This window comes from Phodopus roborovskii, unplaced genomic scaffold (assembly GCF_943737965.1).
Source record: "Phodopus roborovskii unplaced genomic scaffold, PHOROB, whole genome shotgun sequence".
NCBI classification, from domain to species: domain Eukaryota; kingdom Metazoa; phylum Chordata; class Mammalia; order Rodentia; family Cricetidae; genus Phodopus; species Phodopus roborovskii.
In genome coordinates, this window is record NW_026126558.1 from 12,270,095 (window position 1) to 12,293,347 (window position 23,253).

At 43.9% G+C, this 23,253-nt stretch overlaps 1 protein-coding gene across 1 annotated transcript in view; it reads left to right on the forward strand.

Moving 5' to 3' along the window:
• Cdyl2 (chromodomain Y like 2) overlaps positions 1–23,253 on the forward strand; it is a 184,017-nt gene that overhangs the window by 106,398 nt on the left and 54,366 nt on the right. Inside the window, exon 2 of the mRNA XM_051201521.1 lies at positions 19,824–20,415. Coding sequence (XP_051057478.1) covers positions 19,824–20,415 — 592 coding nt within the window. The remainder of the gene's footprint in view (positions 1–19,823; positions 20,416–23,253) is intronic.

Here is a 23,253-nt window from a genome sequence, read left to right on the forward strand (position 1 = left end):
CCAGCACCCACAATAAGAGGCTCATAATGGTTATTTCCTTGTAATTATGCCATCAGTGTCTCTTTCTAGAATTGGATTACTTGACCCAAATGCATGGGTATAGCTTGGCAAATGTCACCACATGAAGACCAGAGATCTGTCCCAATTGATAATGCTAAATATTCCCTTTACTAATCACATAAACCATAAAGGATATTCAGCAGCTAGCTCTCTGTTATAATGTGACTTGAGTGCTCTGAAAAATCACCCCAGTATCAGAATCATTGAACAAGTTATTATAACGCTTATGGAGAAAGGATAGGCAGGGAGTAGATTTTTTTTTCCATAAACACCACAAACAAAAAGGTGGCATACTTTCCACACAGTAAGCAGGTAAAATTTGAAAAGGACAATGCTGTCCTATAGAAGCATGTGACCATGGCTTCATCTTACATATTATTATAAGGTGTCAAAGATGAGAGACCATGGCCAGATGTGGTAAGCTATGGCAGCTTGTAGGTGTGATGAGTATATTTGAGTATTTTGTATGCTCCCACACGGCATAGTTTGGCTGGTTGGGACTTTTTACACTTATTGTCTCCCAACAAAAAAAATCATACACAAACAAATGAAAAAAAAATCAACAGAGTGAATATTGTTCCCTAATATGTCAATTACATTGGAACAAATCTGTATTTTAAAATGAGTTTATGTGGCCCTGGTGTACTTTCCTGTTTGAGTTTCTTCTTGTTTGGTTGGTGCCCTGCATTTCCATTCAGCTTGCAAACAGGAGCTGGATTGCCAGAAGGCTTTTACCTGTATTTTAAAAGAGGAATGTAGGCAGGTAATTGCCTTGTTTTGATTTTTAGCCAGTGAGGTTTTGTTTGCTAGGATATTTTAACAAGGATGGTAGCCACTATACTAAAGATTTCATCATTACTAGATGCATATCCACTCTGTCCTAATACCATGAACCAAGAACAAGTTGAACATCAAGATGAGCCTCTGTTCATTGCACACATTAAGAAAGCCCATGCCTTCCATTAGTCACTAACTTTAAAGGGAAGTCTAGCCTCTCAGTATCAGTCATTGATTGGCTGGAGGGTCCAGAGATGCATTGTGCAATCTGGAGGGTTAAGCTGGGTTTTCTGTTTGTAAGATCCTAAACCTCATCTCCTGAGTGGGATGTAATTGGCCCTCTCCCAGGGCAGTAGTGGGGCTGTACCAGGACAATAGTGGTGGCATTTCTTTTTGTTGTCATTGACATGTATTCATTGTGCACAGTACTGGGTTTCATGGAAACATTTTCCATAAAGCATATGATATGGATTGACCATGTTTCCCCATAGACTCTTCCTCCTCCTACTTTCTGTCTTCTCCCTTCCACCAGTCGCCTTCACTCCCTTAAGTCGTTTTGCTTCTGTGATATCGTATGTATGTATGTATGTATGTATGTATGTATGTATGTATGTATGATGTGTTATTCATCTTGTTGCTGTGATAAAATACCCTGGCAAAAGCCACTGAATGGAGAAGGGTGATGATTTGGCCCATAGTTTGAGGGCAGGGAAGTTCTGGAGCTCGAGGTAGCTGGTCACACTGTATCGTGGTCAGGAAGCAAAGAGAGATGAGTACTGGTGCTCAGTTCACTTTCTTCTTTTTATTAAATCTGGGTCCTCAGTCCATGGGATCGTGCCCAACCCACAGTTAAAACTGATGGTCTTCCACCATCGGTTATCTAAACCTGGATAACACCCAGAGACATGCCCAGAGACATTCATTGTGTGTGTGTGCGTGTGTGTGTGTGTGTGTGTGTGAACTTTCATGTGTATGTACATGCACCTGTATGCATGCATCTGTATACATGTACATGTAGAGGGCAGAGGTTGACATTGGATGTCTTCCCCAATCTTCTCTGCCTTGTGTTTTGGGACAGGATCTCTCACTAAACCTGGAGATCACTGATTCAGTTAGTCAGTGAGCCCCAAGAATCCTTTCTTTCTATCTTCATTTCCCCAAAGGTGGACTTACAAGCACATGCTTTGGGATCTCGTTCTTTTAAACATGGGTTCTGGGGTATCAAACTCACATTCTTGTGCTTGTACAGCAAACAGTTTACAGACAGCTCTTTCCCAAGCCCTCACCTGGTATGTTGGTGAGATGTCTATGCCCTTGGATGATAGTTCTCTGAAGTATTATTCCCAAGCCTTTTTTTAGGGGCCAGAAAAAGCTATGTTTCCTGTGCTCATTGGGCTGCCTCTTTGCCAGTTGGGTTTGGCTATTTGGTTACAAACAGGTACTTTTTTGTACATACACACAAATTCTGCTAAAGATTAAGAAGGGTCAATGATTTCATCCTTGGGTCTGTACCTTGAATGCCACTGTCACATCATCCAGAGGTGGGTGAAGACAACCTAAGGAAGCACCCCTTGCTGGGTCATTTGAATGCTCCTGCCTTGTCTAGGGGCATTTAAAATGATCAAGCTGGAAGGAGACTTCTGGAGAGATTCATGAACCAGGATCATCTTGTCTGAGATTTTCCACACTTGATTTTGTTGCCAAAAAATGTTTTATTCTAGTTCCCTGTGCTATTGTTAGGCAGAACCTCCAAGTTCCTACCTAGGCTGTGTGAGGTGGCTCTGGGGCATGGAATTGGCCATGGGGAATTCACTGGCTCCTGTGTACAAAGATGAGTTCCTACTACACCTCCATCAATTCCTACGTCTTCTCAGAACACAGTTGAGAAATTCTGCTTGCATTCAGACCTCCATTTCATGGCTAGGAGAGAAGTCTAGGACTGATTCATCTGAGCCTCTTCATCTAGCCCTGCTGTGTCACAAGAGGTCCCCTTCTGATGCGATGCCTTGATTGTCCATACTCGAAAGGATGCAGCTCCAAACCCTTTTATCCTTGCTGTCTCCCTCATTCCAGGTGCTCCCTCATTGCACCCCATTCTTTATGTTTTCTGCACATGGTGTATTGTTCATAAATTATTTCTTATTACTCCTCACATATGGGATGGTTCCCCTAGAGCCATCCATTGTATCTGGGTAGGTAGAATAACTAAAGTTAAATGGTCCAGGCTCAGTTATTTCATTTGATTCCTGAAATAAGCAGTCAATATTCCCAGGAGAATTTGGGCTCCAGGAAGTGAAATGGATGATCTTGGTCTTTTATGTGTCACAGAGTAGTAGAGTCTGAATTCAGGCTCAGGATAATTTGTTCCAAGGCTACAGCCCTTAGCCACCTACTTTGAGAAGATGGATCCAATTTTGCCTACTAGGTTCTGAACTCATGAGCTTGTGAGAGTGTTGAGAAAAACGTACTTTTGACAGAACATTTGATGTTTTTGGGACAGCTTATTGGTATGCTATGGTGGAGCAACTAGTGGGAATAATTGATCTGTGTGTCTAAAAATAATTTTATTTGTGTATATATGTGTGTGTGAAAACACAACTTTTTGTGAAGACAGCTTTTTCCTCCTCCCTCTTTTCTGTTGGTTCTAATATGAAACTCAGGTCATCAGGCATGTACAGGAAGAATCTTCACCTGCTAAGCCATTGTGCCAGGCAATTGTTCTTAGTCCTCTTTAGTCACTCAGCAGTTGGGATGTATGTCTATACCTGAGGGAAGGATACACAGTAGAGAAGAAGGAACACTTTTCTATTTTTCTCCCCACTGGACACTAAACTTCCATAAGGCCATAGACCATGCCTTGGGTGTTTAGCTATCATCCATATTAAGTCTTAGCACACAATCCAGCATACAGTAGACACTCAATACATGCCTCCCCCATAGCAAATAAATAAGGTAAGTAGAAAGAAGACAGTTTTGATGTTTATTATTGAGAAAAGAGGGACTAGATAGGTTACAACAGAGTTAGCAAAGTATGGCCACGAGCTGGGTTCACTGCCTATTTTTATGAGCAAAATTTTATTGGAACATACCTAGAAACATCTATTTGTTACCTATTCCTGGTTGTCTTTTCACTATAAAACTGTTGTCAAGTGGTTGCAACAGACTGTATGGCCTACCAAGCCTAAAATGTTTACCATCTGTGCTTTTCAAGAACAAGTTTGCTGAGCTCTGGATTGCACTCATTTGCTAGACTTAGTCTAGTTCAGTGGATAATAGTGGGCAGAGATATGGGGGTTTGCAGCTGAAGTCCAGACCAGAATTTGGGGAAGCAACAAGCTCATAGTTCTCCATGTTTGCTCATTCATCCTGTGTCTGTTGCTTCTGTCCTTTGTCATAGGCATTAGGGTTATCAACTGGAATCTAGTGTCCTGCTACAGAGGATTCATCATCTATCTGGGGAGATAAAACCGTTTTTAAAGTATGAGGCTCTATTTGTGTGTCTATGGACAAAAGGACACTTAGTAAGTACAGGGCGAAGAAGAAAACAAGTATTACTCATCCTACTCTCAGGAGATAACATTCCTGTAACACCTGTGGCTTTCTGCGTTGCCCAGTTGTGGCGAGAGAGAGAGAGGGAGGGAGAGAGAGACAGAGAGACAGAGACAGAGAGATACAGAGAGAAACAGAGACAGAGTTTTTATTCTGGTTAATCTTTCCTTATATTTTTCTGTAGAGATGTGTGTGCTGTATTTTAATTTTATAGTATAGTTTTGCCAATGATAGATTTACTGCTTAAAGACAATGGATGTTTGTCCTTCACGATTCGGGGTGGGTTGACTGATTCATGCTCTTGATCTGGTCTCATGCAAGCAGTGGGGATGGAAGGTCCAATAGCATGGCATACTGGTTGCTGATTGGGACTTAGGTGTCTTCTTGTGGGCTAGAATGGATCCTCCAAGGGTGGCCTTAGGCCAGCAAACAATGAGTTAAGTACAGAAGCTGCCACAGGGATAGTTCTGTCCCAGCTTTTGACACTGTATGACACCACTCCCACCATGTTCTATTTGTTAAGGCAAGTCACAAGAGCAGTTTGTATTCAAGGACTGGAAAATACTGGTGGGAAGAGATGCAACGTGGAATTACTAAGGGCTGTGGGTGTCCAAAGGTATAATTCATCATGAAGAACACAGTGTGCCATTTGATATGTTTGTGTGTATATGGTGTGAGAGACAGAGAGACTGAGTCAGGTGTGTGTGTGTGTGTGTGTGTGTGTGTGTGTGTAGGTATTGTAACTCTTGAAATCAACTGGAATTAAGTTTTAAAGCCACACTGTTTCCTTCATTATAAAACGAGGGTCTTCCCCTCTGCTCCCATTAACCCATCCTAATACCCCTTCCCAAGTCCTTCCATCTGACCCGGAGCCAGATGTTCCTCTTCCATGAATTACATTCCCTAATACTCTCAGGGATGCCAGCCCTGGCTTGTGTTCTTTCTCAGTTGATTTTCTTTTCTTGCCCCAGTGCTATGCTCTCAATGCTGGTGGCTTATTTTATTTATTTATTTTTACAATTGTGCTTAATTGTGTAACTGGGGAAGTGCTTTCACGCTATGCTTTTTCAAAGACCTCTTGTCTATTTTTGTTTAATTCTCCCAGTGGTCCCCAAGAATCATTCCATAGTGTTCTGGAAATGGACTCATTGGGATTCTGCCTGTAATTGCATTATATTTATTGATCAATTTGTTGCGAACTGGTAGCATTAATATATTAAGACTTTCTACCCAGAAGCATTATGGGATCACCCCATTCGTGTAAGCTTCAGAAAAATCACTGAGTAGAGTCTTGTGGGTTGCCCGCTTAGTTTCACAATATTTCTTGTGTGAGAGAGGAATTGTGTTCTTCTTCCTGAAGGATGCGGAACCAGCCTCTCCCAGTTAAACCACCACATGAGTTAAATGTGTTGGAAGAGACACTTTAAAGCTCTGTGAACACCTGAAAGCTTTCTCCACCATGCATAGCAGTATTCTCATGGTGAGTTTGATGTCTCTCTTTTCTTCTTTTAAGACTATTCTTAATGCTTTGGATGGCTTTGGGGAACTTACCCCCCTTGCTGGGTTGCCTTGTCCAGCCTTAATACAAGGGAATGAGCTTAGTCCTACAGCAACTTGATATGTCATGCTTTGGTGGCTTCACCATGCCTTGATCTATAATTTATTAGCCTCTAAAACAATCAAAAATAAACATATGTTCTTTAAAACTTATCTAATACTAGGTATTTTGGTACAGCAACATAAAACAACTAAGACATGAATCTAATTTGATGTTTTTGCTGAGATTTGGGAAATATACAATATTGTGTAGCTGCTGCTAATTTTACTATTATCCTGCAAAGAACGTAGATGTTAGTTGGGGGCTTGGGCAGTCTATGGGGCCACTGCCAGGGGAACCCGTATTTATCCCTAGTGCATGAATAGGCTTTGGGAACTCATTCCCTAAGGAGGGATACTCTCTCACCCTAGATATAGGAGGGAGGGCCCGGGTCCTGCCCCAAATGATGTGACAGACTTTGATGATCCCCCATGGGAGGCCTCACCTTCCCTGAGGAGTGGATGGGGAGTGAGATAGGGAGATGGTGAAGGGAATAGGAGGATGGGAGGCAGAGGGAACTGTGATTGGTATGTAAAATAAAATTGTTTTTAATTTAAGTAAAAATTAATTTAAAAAGAAAAAAAGAATATTTTAGAATTATTTGTGAGTGTGCATGGTGAGTGAGTGCATGGGGTGTGTGTGTATGTGTATGTATGTGTGTATATGTGTGTGTATGTGTGTGTGTATATGTGAGTCTGTGTGTGTGTGTGTGTGTGTATGTGTGTGTGTGTGTGTGTGTGTGTGTGTGTAAGCTGGTGCACACATTGAGGGAAGGGAACCAGTATGTGGCATCAGTTCTTTTCTTTACATGGGTGCTAGACATCAAACTCACATCTGCAGGCTTGTGTGACAAACTCTTAAACTGGCTGAACCTTTAAAAAAATACTTTATTATTTGGCATTATTCTAAAAGGAATATTTTCCCTTCTGTCACTTTGCTTGTTCTTTCTAGACCATTCTGTAATGAGGTAGTGAATGTCTGTGGCTTTTCATGCTGTTCTGTCTCTGTCATGGCAGCCCACTTCTGTGCTTGTAGAGTGGACCGCAGCTGTTACATGTAGGAAGGGGCATGGGTGTGTGCCAATGAAACTTTATTTCCCCAAACAACCACTGAGGCACATCTAGTCCATACTTTTCCAGCTATGGATTATTTACTTTATTAGCACTATACACTTTGCCAGCTACAGATTATTTAATTTATTAACACCATACTACCTAGGGACATTTATTGTGTTTGGGGGTCATAATGGATCACCCATGGTAGTTGTTGTTGAAAGTGTCCCAGCTCTGGTCACCGGCAGTTCTTTTTCATTCTTCCATCATTATGGGCACAGCAAGACCCTCCAGGTTCATTTGCTGCATATCCTGTTCAAGGAATCTCTTGGAGACCCTGGTTCCTTCTGTTGGAGAATCATGGATATACTAAGTGTGTTTACGGCTGCTGGGTGTCTCTGCTTCTAGCCATTCTCAGAGTGCAGGTGCAGGAGATGCTATATATACACACCAACCCATGACACATATAAGCATATTTTGTATTTGTGTGTGTGTGTGTGTGTGTGTGTGAGAGAGAGAGAGAGAGAGAGAGAGAGAGAGAGAGAGAGAGAGAGAGAATAAACAAGAGTTCACACTAATGTCTTGGGCTCTGATTGATTTCAAAGGGTCATCCTAACTTCATCTCCTGTGGAGAACCTGGCTCCCAAAGCCTCCAGATTTTTCATTTGTTCATACCTATTATGTGTGTACATATGATGATATGTACACACACACACACACATCCCCAAGTTTTTGTTTGTTTGTTTGTTCATCTGTATGGGAAGCAAATTTACCAACTCCAGTCTGGTGTTTGTATTTCCCTGAAATTATGTGAGTATCTCCTTTCCTCTGTGCCTTTCATTCACACTTCATCACATTTTTGTGCCTCTATGCCAGTCAGTTGTCACAGGTGCCATTCCATCCTAGGTGCCCCTAGCATTCTGGCTGATTATTATGTGGAGGGCAAGGTTCAATGTCAGGTCTTTCCCTCAATCTCAATCATGCCCACCCACTTTTTTTGTGACAGGGTCCTCTCACAGAACCTAGAGCAGACTGACTTTTGGCTAAATGGGCAGGCCAGCATGTCCCTGGCGTCCCCCTGTCTCCATCTTTTCAGCTCATTGTATATGGCTTTATGTGGGTTCTAGGAATTCAGGGTCAGGTCCTTAAACTTGTATGGCAAACATTTCAACTAAGCTATCTTCTCAGCCCATCCCAGCTATTTTTTAAAAATACATATATTAAAGGTCACTTTGAGATCTATATATATATAGTTCTGCCAACTTTGACACCTGTGTAGAGTCAGTCTATCACTGCCATCATCATGTAAGACAGTTGCATCACATAAAAATCCCTTTGTGGGATTCGAAGGCGCCAGCGAGCGGGCGGCCAGCTGTTTGGAAGAGGCAGCTGACCGTCAGGCGGCGGGTGCAAACCACAAGCGGAAGGAACACACTCATCCGGGCAGCGCCCCCCAGCAGGAAGTAGTTTGGAAAGACGACGCCAAAAAAAAAAAAAAATCCTGTGCAATCATCCTTCCACCATGGCTTCTGACACCCACAGATCTCCCCATCTCTGTGGTTTTAGTTTCTTCAGGATGTCATACAAATGGAACCATGTAATAATCATAGCCTTTTGAGCCTGTCTTCTGTCGTTGTGCAGAGTGAATTTCAGATTCACTCTGGTTGCTGTGCGAACCAGAGTTCGCTTACTGCCTTTCATTTCTGAGCAGTAGTCAGTTCTGTGGATCCCTTCAGTTTGTTTAACTGCATCCTTGCTATAGATTGCTGCTAATTCAAGATCAAGCAGTTGGAAGCAATGCCACAGTAAGTATGTACACAAGATTGGTTGTTTTGGAAGCTGGGCATTGGAGGCACATTCCTTTAATCCCAGCACTTGGAAGGCAGAGACAGGCAGATATCTGAGTTTGAGGCCAGTCTGGTCTACATAGCAAGTTCCAAGACAGCCTCCAAAGCTGTCAGAGGAACCCTGTCTCGAAAAACAAAAAATAAAAAAACAAAAAAAATTGGTTGGTGTTTTGGGTATGTATTATATTTAGTCTCATTTATTTTTTCAACTCTTAGCATTTTTTTCTGGCTTCTATTTCTTAATGTTACTTTGTCTGTAAGGTGGCTATTGTGCCATGAACCTTATTTCCATCTTCTCATTTGATTTGAGGTGCCTGTTTCCTCTTTCCACATCTGCCGGTCTTTGCCTTCAGCGAGCCTGCACATCTTAAGTGTTAGAGTGACTGACAGATGCCTGTCTCACCACTGTGGTTAAGTTGGGGACTGTTTCTACATCTCGGAAACTTCTCTGGTGGTTCTTGTTGTCACCGTCTCCAGCGTGCTGTTCCATCTGCCCCATTCTGTCCTCATGAGACTTTGGTTCCAGGGCTGAGTTTTTCCTGGTACTCAGTCTCTCAGGTGTGCCTTTTGGAATCATTGTACTGCCTGTGCACGTGTCCTGAGAGCACACACTTCTCAATTCTCTGTTCTTCACCAAGTGTCCTCTGTGTGAATATAATACAGGTTATTCATTTTTGATAATATTTCCTTGTTCAGTTTTATGTCTGATCTAAAGAAAAAATGCTATGATTGTTCTTTTCATTCTGTGGGTATATTTGATTTTCCTAAAGACAGAGACCCCTTTAAGAAAAATAGACACAGACATCTTTCTTAGATGGAACCCTAGGGCCTTGCATGATCTAGGTGAGCATTCTTCCACTCCCAGCATAGGCATGCCTCACCAGTGACAGGATGCAAAAGTCACATACCTGTTCTCCACTCTTTGCCATGTAAAACAACTTCTCTGTGCATATGTTCACTGTGTGCAAGTGTGTGTTTGAGTCTGTGTTCATGTGTGTACCCATGAGTGTATATGCATGTGTATACACTTGATTGTATCCACGGGTTGTGTACATGTGTATGCATATGGCAGTTAGACATCACCATCCAGGTGTGTCTTTCTCAGTCACTTCACCACCCTAGTTTTTGAGAAAGGATGTCTCACTGAATCTGGAGCCTTGTGTTTTGGCTAGGATGGCTGGCCATTGAGCCCCAGATGCTCCTATTTCTACCTCCCCAGGTGCACGAGATCACAGGAGCATGCTGCTGTGACAGGCTTTTCAGTGGATGCCGGGGATTTGAACTCAGGTCCTCATGCTTGCATGTTACTGAAGGAGCTGGTGTTTCCCACCTCTTCTAGACCATTTTCTGTATTTGTTTTCTGACCATGGTTTTAAAATGACACACTACTCTTGCTTTATATTGTGTACTGTTGTTTAAGCAGTCCTTTGAGAGGCACTCCACCTTTGTGTTTGCTTGTCTCATTCTCTAGATGTAGACTGAATTCTAGAAAATATAAAAATATATCCTGTACTGTTTAGTTTTCATTAACTTGACACAAACTAGAGTCATCAGGGAACCTCAGTTGAGGAATTGTCTCCATCAGATCTCCTGTTGACAAGTTGATGGGGCATTTTTTTTTTTTAAATTAACGATTGATCTGGATGGGCCCACTCTCTGTGGGAAGTGTCATCCCTGAGCAGGTGGTACTGTAAGCCATGGTGAGCAATCCAGTGAGCAGCATTTCACTATGACTGTCATTCAGTTCTTGCCTCCAGGTTCCTGCCCTCAGTGGGCTGTGACATAGGAGCTGTAATATGAAATAAACCCTGTCTTCCTCTAAGTTGATTTTTGTCATGGTGTTTATTACAGCAACTCAGAACACAGGAGAACATCTCCTTACTGTACTTTCTTGAGTTTAAATTTACATTGTGTGTGTGTGTGTGTGTGTGTGTGTGTGTGTGTGTGTGTGTGTGTGTGTGTGTGTAACTCAGAGGGCAACTTGCAGAAGTCAGTTCTCTGCTGTCATGTGGGTTAGGATTGAACTCAAGTCATATGGTTTGGCCTTGCTGCTCCTCCCCCTTATGACATTGTTAAGATTTAGGCTCTAAATCAGTTTTTGAGCCATGTTTTTGAAAGTGGTTAATTTGCATTTTTCCTCCGAAAACATGAGACAAGATCCTTCTTCTTTGCCTCAGAAGACTACTTAGCTAGTAGTTACGAATATCACAGTTCACAGTGTCCCTCTGGTTCCCTCTGTGCACCCCTGTGTGTGTGTGTGTGTGTGTGTGTGTGTGTGTGTGTGTGTGTGTGTGTACAGAGTGTGTATACATGATTATGGCTGAAAGAGATCAATGCTGGTTGTCTTTGTACTTGACCCTTCACTTTATTTTTCGAGACATGGTCTCAGTGCTGAGTCATGTCTCAAAATGACAAGCTTGACATTTTGGCTAGACAGATTATGCAGTAAGTCCTGGAATTCCTCTGCCTCTCCCTCTTTACCTCATAGAACTGGGGTTACAGGTGTGTTCCATAACACCTGGAAACTGGCTTTATATCAGTGATGAAGATCTAAAGCCATATCCTTGAGCTTGTCTACCAAACTATATCCTCTAACTGGCTTTTTTGGACTACCAGCCGCCAAAATCATGATACAGAGACTTATTATCAATTATGGAATCCCAGCCTATAGCTTGGGCTTGTTTCTAACTAGCTCTTATAACTTAAATTAACCAATTCCCATTCATCTATGTGTTGTCATGTGACTCATAGCACTTACCTCTCCTCCTGAATATTTTAATCCCTCTCTGTCCAGCTAGTGACTCCTTCTTTCTTCTTCCCTAAGACCTCTCTGTCCCAAAAAGTCTCACCTAACCTCTTCCTGTCTAGCTGTTGGCAATTTAACTCTTTATTAAACCTGTCACAGTACACATCTTCACACAGTATAAAGGAATATTTCATAACAATCTCCCCAGCCCAGTACTTGTTTTTCATCATATATTGTGTTTTAATATTCCTCGAAATTGCTCTTTTGGGTGGAGAAGGATTGAGGGTTGTCATGTGACAGAACAGGGTTTATCTTGTTGAAATGTAGATGTGATGTTTTGTAAGGTGAGAAACAGCCCATGTTCCTCCTCCATCTCCCACTACCATCACACTGAGCACACTTCTGGACTTGCAGACTCAGGACACCGACTTTTTTCTCTCCTATGCCTCAATTAGCATTTCTGTCCCATTTCCCTCCTTTAATGTTGGTTAGACCTCTGTAACCTACTCTGGATGCCTAGCCCATTTTCCTTGCTATTTCCTTTAAATTTAGTGACTGTCTGCATGGCCATCCTGGGGAGCCAGGAGAGGCTATGGTGGATGCCATCAGTTGGTTTACTGCTTGGTTCCGGCCCTTCCTGGTTCCTGTGGGGTTATCTACCTTCTCTGGCTTTTCCCTCTCTGTTGCCTTACCCCTTTCTTCTTTTAAGTGATTCTTCCTTTATGTCACTTTCTTTCTCAGTCTGTTGTCTTCATTTGATAACTTGTCTCTTTTGAATACAGAGGTCTTATTTTCTACAGTAATGGAAAACACCACCTGTGCCCTCTGAAAGCATATAATGGGATGTCTCATTAATGTGGCGTTCTTGAGAGTTTTGGATAGTAGCCATAGTCACATTGTAGATATTTCTATGACTGTGTGTTCCTGATCGAAATGAGGCTTCTATAGGGATGGGTTCCCACTAGAGGATTCTGGAAACCCCCCCTTGATCACCTTTATCACTCGGTTGCCAGAGAATCTCCAGGTCAGACCTCACCTGTAAGCAAGTTTGATGTACTTAGGTCTGGGTCATGTGTCTTGGTCTGGCAGCCATCTTCTCCAGGGTGGTGTTGGGAAGTAATGCCTTCCAGAGTCTGAAAAGTCTTTGGTATGGAATCCTGGGTCCAAGAGATATTATAGTTTTCCATTATGCTTTTGCTGAGGGCCTAGGGTTGAAGGGAAAACCTGGGGTAGAGGAAGTGATTAAGGATTAGGGATGCTGGCCTGCAGGGCATGCTGGAAATTCCCAGTAATGTCAAGATTGGGGGGGGGCGCTAATCTAACCATGTAAACATGCCACAGGTGTAGGGGCCACCTTGGCATGCATGGAGGGCTAATCATCTAACCATGCCATAGGTGTGTGGTACCTATGTATGCATGGAGGCTAATCTAACCATGTAAACATGCCGCAGATGTGCCTGGAACCTTGGCATGCATGGAGAGAAAGGCTCTGAAGGTGCAAACAGACACTCTGTTAGCCTTATCAGGTTGAGCTTACCACACAAAGTGGGGTGTGTATAAGCATCTTTTGAAAAGGTGGGGCCCAAAGATAAGGTATTGTGGAACATTTTGAGGTCTCTGGTGCTCACCAGTGGTAGAGCTTTGTACACTTGGTCTCATTTCGTCCTCTATAAAAGAGAAAGTAAAATCATCTCACTGGGTCAATTTGAAGATGAAATGAGTTAATGCATTGGGATCATGTACAGCAGTGGCTGGCTGAATAAGTATCAGGCATTGCTGTTAGTGTGTTTGCATGCAAGGAGAAGGATGGGAAGCGGGGGATGTGACCTCTCCTGGGTGTTGCCTGGATCTAAATTTTTCTTTCAGCATCTTTTAGCCCTGACTAGTTCCTTCTTCCCAGATGTTCGTCTAAGGAAGCTCTGCCTCTCTGCCTCTGCCTGTCCCAGCTCTCTGATCTTCCTCCTGAGCACACTTTCCTTATTTCCTGTTACACATTGCCAGGCACTCACTCTCCATGCCCTGTGGTTTTCTGCTGGACACGGTGTGTCTGTTTACAATGATCCATCCAGTGAATCATATTTGTGAAGTTCTTTTCTCTTTCATGCCTCTCCATTGATGGTCCACAGAGTTGATGTTTGTCCAATAGCTTCCTACTGGTCATGTGTAGTTAATGGAGTCCAGTGACTTTGAGTTCAAATATTGACTAACTACCTGTTAGATATGTGATGCAAGGAAATCACCCATCTTCCCTGAGCCTCTGTCTCCTCACTTGTCAAATGGCAAAATGATGCCCCACTGAAGGAGTGGGCACAGACATGAGAATTACTACTTTGTTAGTGATTAATGTAATTCCTTGGGTTGACATCATTATTATTCCTAATGGGACAGTCATCCTTGGGTCATTGTGACACAGGTAATGATTGCATCAGGACCTCCCTGCCCCACCTGCAGTAGCATCGTCTCAAGTTATCTGGGATCAGAGAGTGTAAATGTTAATTAACAATTTAGTTGAGCCCTAAGGAATAGTTCAGCATCTCATATTGCTCATCTCTGGAAAAAAGAAGCTTGTGGGATGTGGGCATGCCAACTCGTCTAATACCATTCCCGGGTTTGTGTGTGCATATAAGCACAAGGAGGTTGCATTGACAATTCTTCCATTTGCAAGAAATGAGCTCTAGATAATGCTGGTGATCTGTACAGGTAGGTGATGTGTCAGGAAATGGACTTACCCAGACCAGGGTCATGTCTCTGCTGTCAGAATGTGTGAGGAGTTGGGAGACAGGACAGAGGTGGAAGGCAGGGGTTCCAGAAAAAGTAAGATGCCTCAGGTAGAAAATGTTGTAGTCACAGGCAAGGTCAAGTCCAGGTGGCTTGATTGTCAGCCAGCCAAGTAAGAAGCATCAAGGTGAGTTTGAGAGTCTTCACAGAAGAGGAACCAGCACAGGCACCTAAGGAAGGAGAGTGAGTCACCAGAGATGACAGTGACCAAAGTGCAGTGAGATGCTTGGGGTCATCGTTCCTCCAAGTTCCCTGGAGGCGTTTTGCTCTTTCAGAAAGAGCAATTGTTGAAAAGTGCCTTTCTGGTTTGTTTTAAATACCAGATGAAGCCATGTAAAGCCTTGCTGTCTTCTGGCTTCGTGCATAGGAGAGCAGTCCGTGTTCATCTCCAGGGCCTGTGGGCTTCTGAACACACTCAATCCTTCCATCCCTCCTCACAGTGATGTTGGTTCTTATATTGTTAAGTCTGTTTCAGTAACTGAGGTCCAGAATGATTGGGCAAGTTTCCAGTCATAGAGATAGAGATAGAGGGTGGCAGTATTTTTCCCTATAAACAGCAGGCCACCAAGAGTGATGCCATGAATCCTATTTATAGTTGATATTGAGTTAGTTTACATATCCAGTGGCTTTGTGGGTGGGACTGGGGTGGGAGCAGTGGTCTATTGAAACCTTCAGTAACTTGAAGAGAACAGAACTAGTTCCCCTTCCAGTGTAGCATCCCAGCCCTCTAGACTTTGCATGCTTCTTGACAACTCCTGGATTGTGGGGCAGCACTAGTGTGTGGAGCTATCTTCTGTACTTGGAAGGATTTATCCAAGTAGGTAAGCACTTACTTCTTTTAGGGGAGGAGATGTCCCTTGAGGTCATTTTGTGCTAGATAGAAAAACATTCTGGTCATAGACACCAGCAAGTGTTATGGTCATAGGAGGCTATACTTTTATTGTGGAATGTGAAAACTCCTATTTGTATATTACCCACAATCACCCAGTGAAATGGGCCAGTTACTTCCTCCTTGCTCTTTGGTATATGAGTCTCCATAGGCCCAAAGACATTTAGAAATGTGCTTAAGAATATGTGATAGTGTTTAATAGGAGATTTAATCAAGATGGTTTTGTTTCTGAAGCCTTTGTTCTTATTATCATACTAACATCATTTTAATGTGACCATCTGCTTATGACTTCATGAGCTCAACCTTCTACCCATTCTTTCACCTATCAGCCGTCTTTTCATCCATCACTTATCCTTCCATGTATCCATCCATCCATCCATCCATGTTCCATTTTCTCCATCCACTCTTGCATCTATCTGTTTATCTATCTATCCATTGTCCATCATGATCCACCAGCCCACCTGAACATCCACCCACTGTGTAACATTGTCTTCTGCTTTATCTGGGGGGGGGAATCTCTTCACTGTAGGAGCCAGACCTATGCTTTCTAGAGCAGAGACCTTCATTCTCTTTAACACCCTTTAACTCCCAAGTGCTGTGTATTTGCTGGTGACAGTCCAGCCTGGTGTCCTTGGGCATATTACCATTCCAGATACTGCCAGGCTGCTTATTCCCTTTTCTTATTTTGTCACCTGCACAAAGTTTCTCCCCACAATGTCCTCAAAGAAAACAAAGCAGCAGGCTCTTTCAGAAACCCTCAGAGCTTTCTGAAGTGTTAATTATAAGTGACCAGCAGCACCTGTGACTGTGTAGGTGGGGGCCAGGGTGAATCGGTCCTAGTTTTATTTAAAAAAAAAAAAAACTGTTATTGAGTTTGTATGATTTATGCAGTGCTTCTAAAACAGAGTCTTGTAAGGAAGAAGTTGTAATAGAAAGAGGTGAATTTAAGTAGAGATGAATCAATTAAGGAATCAGTTAAAATTGTCCAATAGGCAGTATTATGAAGTGGAGGTGAGACCTAGCTAGATCCATATTTATTAAGGCAGAGCAGGGAAAGCCACATCGTTATTTCCCATAGCTTCTGTTACATGTTAACCCTCAGGGAGATGATCACAGTTCACAGAACTTCAACCTGTAAACATGCAGTCATTTAAGGGGCCCCTTATATCTATTCCTTTACAACCACCATCACTCTCACTGCACGCACCTCCCCTCCTGTATTGTCTTCTGTAAGTTTCAGGAATACAGCTTTTACTTGTAGCTCAATGCCAGTGAATGAGAATTTCATCCTGTAAATGTGGACACTGAAATGTATGGTTGAAGAGTAGGGGCATTGCTGCATGAGTGAACACTTATATTCACAAGGTCCTGGGTCCTTGGCCCAGTCTCCAGTAGCACAAAAAGAAACAACAACAAACAGAGAAATATGTTTGAATGCAGTGTTTTAATTTTTTCATAGAAATTGAGTACTTGTGGATTATGGGGCAGAGTTCTTTATATAGATAGACCAAGCTATCCCCAACTTCACAGAAATCTGTGTAGCTAAAGCTCGCAAGTGCTGGGACTAAAGGCATGCACAAGCACATTTTTAAAAAGATATATACTTTTATTAAATCTTGAGAATTTCATACAACTATAAAATATATTTTGAACCCCCCCTGCTTCTTCCCACCACCCTAAGTCTTCCAAGATCCACCCTCCTTCCTTCCCAACTTTGTGCTTTCTCGCTCTCTGTCTTAGAACTTATTGAGTCCAGTTTCTGTTGCCCATGTGCAAACAGGTGTGGGCCTTCCACTGGAGCTTGGTCAACCTACTAGGGGTCACAGACTTACAGAAAACCAACTCCCTTCCCCAGGAACCTTCAACTGTCAACAGCTCCTCAGCTAGGGGGAGGCTTGTGGCTCCCTTCTCTCTCCATGCTGGAATATTGACTGGTTTGATTTTGCCACAGCTGCTGTGTGTTCACAACCACAGTGGTCCCATTGTGTCCAGAGAACACTGTTTCTCTCAAGTTCTCCTCCAACCTCTGGCTCTTAACTCCTGCCCCCTCTCCCATGATGGCACTTGAGCATTAGGGGGAGGAAGTGTGATCTGGATGTCTCATTTAAGCTGAGCACTCTATAGACATTCATCCCTTGCACTTTGACCAGCCACCACTGACAAAACCAGATTCAAATGGATAACAAGTTTGAAAGGGTATTAAGTGAACTCTTAAAGTACCCTTGGCTTATGTCACAGAATAAATAAATAAATAAATAAATAAATAAATAAATAAATGTTAAAATTATTTAATAAAAATGTCCCTTCACTTGGATACGTCAGCTGTTAGCACAGACCCGGCATTACCCTGAATGTGTTATCTATGTAATATAAGGGAGTGTGTTTCTAGATAGTAGCACTTGGCTTAGACATGGGAAGCAGGTTCAAAGTCACATCTACTGTAGCCTGGCTTATGCTCCTAGGCAAGTTGCCTGATGTACCATGTCCTGGTTGGTTTTTGTCAATTTGACACAAACCTAGACATATATAGGAAGAAGGTATCTGGATTTAGAAAATGCTCCTTTAAGACTGGAATATAGGCAAATCTGTAGGGCATGTGGTTGATTAATAGTTAAGGTTGCAGGGCCCAGCCAACTGTGGGTGGTGCCAGCTCTGGGCAGATAGGTTGGGGTTGTATAGGAAAGCAGGCTGGGGGAGCCAAGGAGAGCAAAATTGCTGCCAGTAAGTAGCATTCCTCCATGGCCTCTGCTTCAGTGCCTATCTTGAGTTCCTGTCCTGAGGTCCCTCAGTGATGGAATGTGACCTGAGATGTAATTGGAAACAAACCATTTCTTTCCCAAGTAGCTTTAGGATGAGATGTTTTATCATAGGAATAGAAGCCCTAACCAGAATGCCCAGTCTCTTCACCTGCCGGGTGGGACAATAGCAATGCTTCCCACAGCAGTATGCCAGGCACGTGTAGTCTTTCAACAAGTGCTGTACTCATCTCTCTGCCTCCATGTTGCACTCCTGTGTGGCAGCCATGGAGGCTGCATCTAGGAGAACCCAGCTTGGTTGATGCAAATCCATTTTGTCCAATCTGAGAGATTCTTGCCCCCAAGAAGGGCCAGCCTTGTATAGGGATTGAGAGACAATATTTGGGGTGAGAGTTGTTCCAACCTGTTCCTTTAGCAGTTCCAGGACTTAAGTGACTTACATCTCTGTGCCCTAGTACCCTCACTTTAAAGTGGAGACTGAGAGGATGCTTACTTTATTGGGATGTCAGAAGAAAATGTGACGGACGGGTCCTCAGGCCAACATTCCATATTCAGTATTCATCATCTCAGACATGCTTACTGTATGTTAACGAAAGCTATATATTAGATTTATTTTACAGGGACAAAAGAGATGGCTCAGCGTTGAAGAGCATGTTCTGCTCTTGTAGAGGACTCAAGTTTGGTTCTTAACACCCAGTTCAGATTGCCCTTTGCCATCTGTGATCCCAGCTACACCCCCCTGCTGGCCCCCACATGTACCCACACATGCACTACCCCAACCCCACACACATACAAATATGATTTCAAAAGTTTTATTATATAAAAATATCAATGATGTCACAAAGGTAAATTAGTATGCTGCCTTTTGTATTATTGCTCAATTAATTTTACTCATTTTTATGAGTAGAAATCCTCATTATATGTGTCTTTCAAAGTCCACTTTGCAGCCCTGAAAATAAGAACCTCTTGAGAAAGCCTGAAGTGCCATTTCCAGAGGAGTGAGTGAGGGTAGACACAGGGAGGCTGCCAGTGGGGTACAGCTAGCAGAGGCAGCATGGGACATGGTCATGATTGCGATGCTTTAGTTTTGAGTGGGAGCAGTATGACTACGGAAATCAAACTCAGGGCCTCCTGTCTGCAAAGCAGGTGTTCTGCAGCTAAGCTGTAACCCCAGCCCTTCTGCCATGTTCTAAAACAAATCAGCTCTCTCCCTAGTACTCCTGGGAGTATTACATTGTTCTTGCTGCTTGGGATTGACTGGAACAAAGACCTTCACTCAAAATAGCAAGCTGAGCCTCAGAGTAGCAAAGGCTGGGCTAGTCTGACTTTGTGAAGTTGGGAAGCCACCCAGATAAAGTACAAGTGTTCCGAGGGAGTGCATGGGACAGTTTTTTATAAACCTGAACTCTAGGCTTTTGTTTAAAGTCAAGTTACCAGGGAGGTACAATCTTACATGTCACTCGACACCTAGCGTTTGTCTATTTCTTGACAAAAGTTCCACATAGTTTCATCTCTACATTTCACATCCTTGTCTATCTTAAAGCTTCTCAAGTACATGACCTTGACACATCTGCCGGTCATCAGGCAAGCTTTACTGTTAATCATTTTCCACTCTAAACTTTCTAGGTTGGGTGCTGGGGACTCTTGTAGCCAATGTTAGCAGCTATTCAGTATTTGCCTGTCCATCTGTAACTGGACATAAGGTGGTCTCAGGCACTCTGTAAAATGGATTGTTGTGTCTTATTTCTCACTCTCTTGTCTTGCATCCCCAGGTTGAAAGGATTGTGGACAAGAGGAAGAACAAGAAGGGGAAATGGGAATATCTTATCCGATGGAAAGGCTATGGCAGCACCGAGGACACATGGGAGCCAGAGCATCACCTCCTGCACTGTGAGGAGTTTATTGATGAGTTCAATGGGCTGCATGTGTCCAAGGACAAGAGGGTGAAGTCAGGGAAGCAAGCTGGAGCCTCTAAGCTGCTTCGAGACACCCGCAGCCCCCCAGTGGAGAGACCCTCCCACAGGTCTCTGGATCCCAGGAAGAGCAAATCAACTTCCCACAAGCGGAAGCGCATCAACTCTCCCCTGTCCAGGCCCAAGAAGGGATCTTCAGGAAAGGCCTCTGGGGCTGCAGACAGGGCTACTAAGACTGTGTCTTATAGGACTACTCCCAGTGGCTTGCAAATCATGCCCCTGAAGAAAGCTCAGAACGGCTTGGAGAACGGAGATGCTGGCTCCGAGAAGGACGAGTCACACTTTGGAAATGGGTCCCATCAAGCAGATTTGGATTTGAATGACCAGGTTGGAGAGCAGGATGCCAGTGATTGCGATGGGACCCACTCTGCGCTGGTGGAGAATGGAGTTGGTTTGTGACTTTTCTTTCTCTTGGGGTTGGTTTTGCCTGTGGCTAGCTTTCGTTGTTGTTTAAAACAGGATCTTGTGTAGCTCAGGTTGCCCTCAGACTCACTAAGTATTTTAGAATGTCCTTGACTCCCTATTTTCCACCTCTACCTCCTGAGTGTTGGGATTATAGGCAGGCACTGTTATATCCTGGCTTAGGTAGTGGCAGGACATGAGACATTATGCATGTTAGGCAAGCACTTTACCAACCAAGCCACCTCTCTAGCCCCTTGGTCTGATTTTTCTTTCAACCTAGGGAAATACATAATGCTTCCCACCTCCTGTCTTTGAGTCTTAGCTGCTTGCTAATACTGCCTTTGTCCCTCACATCAGGGCTGTGTAAACATGACCTCATGCCTATGTCGATTATTGGATACTTTTGCATGTTGAAATACCAAGCCACAGATGCTCAAGTGGAGCCTATGATGGGTTATAAAGGCCCTATCTACATTCAGGCTTGTCATCCTAGCTATGTGGGAAGATGAGGCAGGAGGATTGCAAGTTCAAGGTTACTCTGCTGGACTACAGGTTGAGTTCATGGCCAGCCTGGGCCAAGATCCTGTCATGTAAAGACGGCTGGGGGCATCCAACCCTCATGCTGCTAACTACAGAAAAAGGAAGAAAAAGAGATTCCATCCATAGCACACTGCAAGACACCCACAGCCATGGCCACCACACCTGATCTGCATCCCCAAGGGCAGCTCAAGGATTCTCATATCTCAGGACATAGGAGTCATCCCCAGAGAGCCAGCTCCTCCCCATGGGTCTTGCTCATAACCTCTGCTTGTGCCCAGAGAGGGGGCCACCTGGGTGCTGCCCTTTCTTCCACCCTATTTACAGGTGAAGTTTGCCATACCAGCATATCGTGGAGATGCCTGTCCTTCTGATGTCACTAACATAGGTTATGGGCTTCATTTCTGTATCAGGTCCTGCTTCAATGTAGTCGGGATGCTGTCACAAAATGCCTGAGACTGGGTCACCATGAAGACTTAATTCTCATTGTTCTAGTAACTGAGAAGTCCAAGACAGAGGGGACAACAGAGTCAGGGCTGTTGAGGGCTTTTCCTCATAGATGGAACATGACTTATAGCTGTGTTCTTACTCGGTTGATAGGGCAGCACAACTCCTTGATGTTTCTTTATTCAACTTCTTTATAAAGTATCTATATTTATACCAGCTTGCCTTGGACTCACACTGTTGCCCAGGCTGACCTGGAGCTTCCTTTATAATGTCTCTAATCCCACTCAGGATAATAGAGCTCTCATTACTCCACCAGCCCCTACAGGTTCTGTCTCTTGATACTGCTACATGGGAAATTAGGTTTCTAGCTGTGACCCTCAGGGGAGAGGGAACCGGAGCACCCAGGCCATAGTGGATCCTAAATGTAGTTATAACCCCAGCATTTGCTTGCTCTCTTCTTGCCTGCTTCTTTCTTCTCTGTCTGGGAAGCACTGCAGACTGTGTGTTGTTCACATTAGATCGTGAACTTCCTCCTACAGTCTCCAGAAGTAGAATTAAAGGAGCAAGCTGTGACCTGGGTGACTCCAGCTTCCCATCCAAGACTTCCTCGGTGGCCAGATTGCTCCTTAGCAGAGACCTCAGTGGCCTGTGTCTTTGGGAATGCGGTGTGTTCTGGTTTCATGCATCCTTCTTTCTCCAACAGCTTTGTATATATACCTGAAGGCAGCATCTTCATCTTTGGGGATAAGAGCCCCAAACCTCAGGGGCTTCAGGAAATATATAACAGACACACAGCAATCCATGCCCAATGTGCAGGGCCCTCAGATGCCCCTGATGGAATGAGAGTGTGTGTGAACAGGGATGCTGGGATGCAGGTGGTGCAGCTGGCTGGGTCTTGAGGCAAGTGCATGACAGTGATGATGCTGAGTATAGGTCTGGACCATTCTGAGCACACTCCTTTGGGGAGAGCTTGCCATCTTTGGGGCATCCTGAGCCATCACTTAGAGGTTCCTCCTACTACAAAGAGGAATTTTACCCCAACACGATTTATTTAGGTGTCTGCCTGAGCCTGACTCGTGCTTCTGTCGTCTGGGGATCCCCAGTGCTGATGTGCTGTGCCACTAGCTCTAGCATATGGAAGTGCTGTTTGTTTTAAACATTCATCTCTTGCGGGAGAAGTAGCTTGTGTAAATGAGGCTTGGCATAAACATCTGAGTTTGATGCTCCCTTGACAGCTGCCAGCAGTGGCAGAATCCCCTGTCAGTGCAGGAAGGGTGGTGATGGGAAGCCTCTTAGGCTCTTGGGCAGGGTACAGGCACAGGAGCCTGGGCATGACCCCAGCAGCTGAGCTGCTGACACCCCAGTGCCAGACCTGCAGCTTCCCTGAGAGTAAGGAGGAGCCTGAAGGAGGATGGTTTGCTGCCTGGCTGCCAGACAGCAGTGTGACACACGGGAAGTGTGTCTCCCCTTGTGCTGCCTTCTGCAGTGGAGTGGAACCATATTTGCTGTGTTGAGCTACCTTGAGTGATGATGACCTGTTAATGGGTCCTAGCACTCCATCACATGGAAAAATAGCATGGCTGACCTTCTGAAGTCTCTGGGAGTTTGCAGCTATTCTGGACCATCCCCCTCATTGGTCTCTTTTCTTCCCACCTTCCTAAGATAATGTGTATTCACATATTCAAGGGCCCCAGCTGGGATGGAGAGGTAGAAGCCACCCACCTCTATTGTGTTTGTGACTGTTCCAAACTTTTTTGCTTAATTACATCCTTTCGTGTTGGTGCACACAAGCTCCCATGAGGATAAGGCTGTTGGTCTCATATTCCATGTGTGTAATATCCCC